This window comes from Cervus elaphus, chromosome 4 (genome assembly GCF_910594005.1).
Source record: "Cervus elaphus chromosome 4, mCerEla1.1, whole genome shotgun sequence".
Lineage (NCBI taxonomy): Eukaryota > Metazoa > Chordata > Mammalia > Artiodactyla > Cervidae > Cervus > Cervus elaphus.
In genome coordinates this window covers 45,295,787-45,301,056 of record NC_057818.1, presented here as the reverse complement: position 1 = coordinate 45,301,056, position 5,270 = coordinate 45,295,787, and the positions used below count along the sequence as shown (strand labels likewise).

Here is a 5,270-nt window from a genome sequence, read left to right as displayed (position 1 = left end):
ACACATAGGTAGTTTCCCAGTTTTGATAAACTTATCTGAACAAAGCTGTTATAAACATCAGTGGGCAAGTTTTCATATGAATGCAAATTTTCATTTCTTCTGAGTATAAACCTAGAAAAGGGATTTCTAGATCATATGACAACTGTAAGATCAATTTTATAAGAATAAAATACATTTCTAAAATATCCTGGGACTTCTCTGGTGATCTAGTACTTAATACTCTGATTCTGCATGCCACGCAGTGAGACCAAAAAATAAATAAATAAATGACACACAAAGACAAACAAAGACTCTCATATGAAACACTTAAAAAAACATCCTGTTGTTATTTTATTGGGATTACATTAAACTAACTGCTATTTGTTTGCTCCTTTTGGCCACGTGGCATGCAGGATCTTAGTTTCCCACCAGGCATTGACTATGTGCCCCCCTCTAGTGGAAGCTTGGAGTCTGAAACACTAGACCATCAGGGAAGTCCCAAATTAACTGCTACCCATAAAGAAAAACAACATTACTATTTTGTCAAAAATTTCCTTTGAATAGCTTCTTCATTTATTTAAATTCACAATAATTTTATAACTTTAAAAAAACATTAATTAAACAAATATTAAGTGAGTCTCAATTCAGTCCCTTTCAATGTTTTAGTACTGGGGCTGGAGATTTAAATTTGAAAGTTATAAATGAAGTTAAAATGAAGATGGATAATATCACTAACAGTGACCATATATACAGAAGGAAAGACATACAGAGAGAATGGCCCTTGGCATAGGAATCAACCAGAAGGGCCTGAAAAAGGATCTTCCAGTAAAGCAGGAGAAAAACAAGAAACTATGATGTCATGACAGTCAAACTGAAAGAGTGTGGAGAGACGGAGGAGAAATGAGTTGAGACAAATGAATAATTAAACATTAGAACTATGACAATTAAATGATTACTCCTTATAAATCCACAGGAAAAGGCTTGGCAGATCCATCTAGACTCTTAATGTTTGGTCATTTTTAAAAAATCTACTCCTTTTTCATGATTCAATGAACTGTTATTGTTATATTTTAAACTATCTTTGACTTTATCTATGGGTTTTCTCTTCTGTCACAATGACCATGTATTTATTCCTCCACTAAAACTAGACCTTCTATGGAGTCCAGTACTTCTGTTGTAATCCCTGGTGACAACGATCCTCCTTATACTTCCTCTTTATTTCAATTTTCTTGGTGGATCTTAAGAATTTAGTGTGGGGGGAGGGTAAACTTTAAGTAAATCCTCACTAGAATAAAGATTTATTTATTCAGGGACTAGACAGAGTTTCAGGAAGGAAGAGACATATGTATACTTATGGCTGATTCACATTGCTGTATGGCTGAAACCAACACATATTGTAAAACAATTATTTTTCTCATTTAAGAAAAAAAGATTTATTTGGATAGATTTGGGAATACTTGACATTTTTAAAATGTCAATTCATCTCATACAAACATATAATTTAGCCCTTAATTCATCCAATTTTATTTGTAGTTTCGAACAAAAGTTGAGACCTCTTTAGTATGACCTGAACACTTAACACTAAGTCTGGTAGAGCATGCAGAACATGGTAGACATAAAACTGAGATGTAGAAATAGCAAATGGATGAATTTAAATCCTTAAGTTCAGCCAGGAGGTCAAAGAAGGGCCAGGATTCAAGGTCCTGGCCACTTAACTCCAAGTTCCAAGTTCAACCTTTAGTATGTGATCATATTACACTTTCCTAACCAGAAGGTAGATTTTACCAGTTCTGCCACTTTTTCCATGGGTCACACTGACTGTAGTCTGACATGGTCCTAGAACCTAAGAAAAGGGGATATAACCTAGTCCCTTCCTTGTAGCTTCACAAGCCTCCTATGGTAATGCAACTACCCATTTCACGCCTTTACAAGTAAGCTGGAGGGTTCCAGACACATGCTCAAGTGGCAGTTCACACTTCACAGCATGAGCTGTTTCCATGGAAAAAACATTCCCACTGGGGTAGCTTCTACTATTCACTCCCTTCCTCCTGGTCTAAGACATCATGGAGGTCCTGGTCCCCCTGGCAGGACCAAGAACAGCAGTGGTACTCAGTGTCCCTGAAGAAACGTCAGGATCCTCAGAAGTCATTCACTTAACAAGCAGAAAATGGTGAATGCCACTGGGAGAAGACAGGACCTGTGATGAGCCTGCTCAGGTCAATACCTGAGACACCTGTCAATAACCAGAGGGACATTTAAAGGAATAGACGCTCTGCCACTGTGGGAAAGGCCAGAGCGGGAGATAAGTTATCTGTGCCCACAAACAATTTTATCCTGCCAAGTTGGTGAAGTCCAGAGTTACTTATAAGTTATTGGCTTAATATTGATACAAAATCCCCCTTAGCAGATGACTTAGGAAAGTTACAACAAACTTTCCCAAGTTCCCACAGCTTGCCAGGGACAGGGACTAGTTTTCCCCTTGTCTTATCTGCCTCTGGACTCCATGCCCTCAATGACCATATGTGTCACTTCTCTTCACCATCACACAAAACCTCCTGCCTCACATCCTCCCCAGAGCACAGACAGTGGGCACACTGAGCATGATGCAGCTATTTTATTAGAGTCAGCCTGATAGAGATCACACCAGGTGGAACAGATATCTGGATTCCAGCTTCAGTTGAGGAGAACAGGGCAGGAAGCTTGAGCACAGATCAGACCAGGCATTCCTGGCTAAGATGAGCTCACTAAAGAGTGCAGACTGGAGATGAATCCTCTAATAACATTCACCAACGTGGATACTCTATAGCCAGTGCAATCCTTACTGAAGATGATGAGAATCTGGAAGGACAAAGGAGGAGGGACAGGATCTGAGCCCACAGCCAGGCTATCCTGTCTCACCCTCAGGGATTCAGCCCCATCCCCAGCAAGAACCTCTGCCCACAGACCCACCACTGGAGAGGGGGCTGCCATCAGGCAGCAGGAGAAGGATGATTCCATAACAGCCCAGGCACAGGTGTCAGGAGGGAAATACAGCCACTGGCCACACCAGAGAGGAGAGGAGATGAAGGGTCAGAAGGGCACAGTTGGGGCTGGTCCTGACAGAGGAGCAAGGTGCTGGAGTCTGGGTTTGGGTCACATATTCTGCACCTGAGCCTCTTCTGCCAGGTGTGCTGGGTGCACGGAATGTGCATGCAGGTATCATAAACGAGCCCTGGTGCCCTGTGTGCTTCTGTTAGCACTCTAGAAACTCTGGTTCTTGGAAAACCTCTCATTTTGAATAATCAACAATTTAGGGAAAATGTGATAAGACAGACTGTTTAAGATCTCCAATATTGTATCAAGAAAAACAACAAAAACAAAAAAGATGGTTCTTCAAGAGATATATTTCTAGCCCAGGTGAGCAGCTGCAGGTACCTAGAAGGTACCTCAGACATCAAAATACCACAGTGGAAATTCTGGCTTGTAGGCACTGAGACCATGTCAGTGGAAATGGGGCTCTGAGCCACAGTGGAAACAAGAGGAAGTGATGTGACCACAGGCCAGAAACCTTGCAAAGCCAGGGAGTCCCATGCTGAAAAAAGACTCTAAAGCAGGGGCTCCTTTTCAGTATTCCTAAAGTAGAACTGACACAACTCCTACAGGTAGGTGAGCTGAATGCTGCATTTCCTGCCAAAGATTAAAATGCTACTCTTTCAATGCTAGTTCCTCTCATGAAGGGGAAAAAATCACATGACAAGACATTTGGCATATTGCATTGATATTAGTTCTCTATTCTGTGTGAGTTAATGGACATGATATGGACATATTCTGTAACCAGAGGCTGGAAGTGCAGGTGGACTGCACTTGCATATTACAGGTACTGCAGGTTGGAGCAAAGGTTTATATGCTTCTTTGTTTAGAGCTCTTCTCTGTCACATATCCCATGACTGCAATGATATATTACCATGTGGCATATTGCACTATACTGCATGTGAGTTCTCAGAATGGGTGTGGGTTAAGGTAAATTACCTTAAATTTCAGATAATTAAACCGGTTCTGATGTCCTTCTTCAATGAAGCAATCCTGGATTTTTCCAAAGGCTGCTTTTTCCTCATCTGTAGCACTGACTGAATCTAAGGTTTCATTTAATACTGCCCTTGGTAGTACAAAGTTCACAGCGGTCTGCATTTCATAAAAAACAGGGCAGGCTTCCACTGAAGGCAAGACAGAAAAACCATATCAAAGGTTAACCAGAGTAGGATGTTTTCCCACCACTTGATAGGAACTCACACATCCAAAGCTTCTGGACTCACCTCCCACAGAGACACACCCTCTCCCAGGACTGCTTACATCCCAGACAGAAACCCTTCCCCATGAGGCACTCCCAGCAGAGGGAGTAGCAAGAGGTGCTTTGCCTGGAGACCCCTCTGCTCTTGACCACTGCCCCAGTCATATCAGCCTGCTTCCCTCTTTCCAATGAACACGAGTATCCACAACAACATCCCAGGGTGTGCACAGTTATTGACCCTTCCAGCTCTACACAACCCGCTCCATTCAAAGACTGAAAGCCTCAAGGAGTTTGTGTAGGACTCCTGGGCATTGATCTGCCAGCTGCACTCTGAATATGCCCCTCGAAGCAGCTTGGACAAGACAGGGAAGGATACTGTGAGGCAACATGGGGCAAGGATCACGAGGGTCATCTGGACCCTCCTTCCTACCCTCACATGTCTCAAAGGTCAGCTCTCTGGTCACCAGCAAGGCCAGCACAAGCAGTGCTCCCTTCATCGTGGCAGTGGCTGGAGTGATCTACTCAGGGCAGGGTTTCTGTCACTTTATAAACAGCTAGCTCCCTGAGCTCAGCCCATGGTGCTCCCTAGAGTTCCACAGGCCTGTGGCCAGGCACCTGGCACAGGTGGCTCCCTGGCTTCATGGGGTGTTTACTGTGGAAGCCCTTCCTACTCTGAGAGCAGAGCTCCTGGAGAACATGTGGGTGTATCTTTGCCAAAGACCAAGTGGAGCTGACATTTCTAAGTAACTCCATTTGGGGCCAAATGCTCTGTTTTCTGGGCCCCAATCATCATCTGTTTTCTGGGTCATCCTTCCCCCAAACTATCCTGGCTCTGAGGGCAGCACTCTCCCAAACTGAGCAGATAGACTCACAGGAAGGCCAAGGACAGGTCTACACCACTATCATGCAGAAGAAAGGTCATCCAGAATCCTTCCTTTTTCCCCAAGTTTAAGTCATGGAGATAAAAATTGAGCACTGGACCTTACTGCAACCCCCAAATATCTTAATGACTGCAGTCTCTAGA

At 43.2% G+C, this 5,270-nt stretch overlaps 1 protein-coding gene across 2 annotated transcripts; it reads right to left on the bottom strand.

Moving 5' to 3' along the window:
• Positions 1-2,578: 2,578 nt before the first annotated feature.
• On the bottom strand, positions 2,579-4,773 carry LOC122690788 (major allergen I polypeptide chain 2-like). 2 transcript variants are annotated; one of them, XM_043897730.1, is made up of 3 exons: positions 4,677-4,773; positions 3,988-4,172; positions 2,579-2,817 (listed from the first exon to the last, which is right to left on the bottom strand). In XM_043897730.1, exons 1-3 carry the CDS (start codon positions 4,741-4,743, stop codon positions 2,710-2,712), a joined length of 360 nt encoding a protein of 119 aa, XP_043753665.1. In that variant the 5' UTR covers positions 4,744-4,773; the 3' UTR covers positions 2,579-2,709. The 2 variants fall into 2 exon arrangements, with proteins under 2 accessions (XP_043753665.1, XP_043753673.1); XM_043897738.1 differs by having other exon boundaries at positions 4,683-4,760.
• Between the last annotated feature and the right edge of the window lie 497 nt (positions 4,774-5,270).

Coding starts and splice junctions, on each gene's coding strand:
- LOC122690788 (XM_043897730.1), bottom strand. CDS start 4,743: ATGAAGGGAGCACTGCTTGTGCTGGCCTTGCTGGTGACCAGAGAGCTG. Junction 4,173..4,676: donor GACCTTTGAGACATGTGAGG/GTAGGAAGGAGG, acceptor TCTTGCCTTCAG/TGGAAGCCTGCCCTGTTTTT. Junction 2,818..3,987: donor TTAATTATCTGAAATTTAAG/GTAATTTACCTT, acceptor TTGTCCTTCCAG/ATTCTCATCATCTTCAGTAA.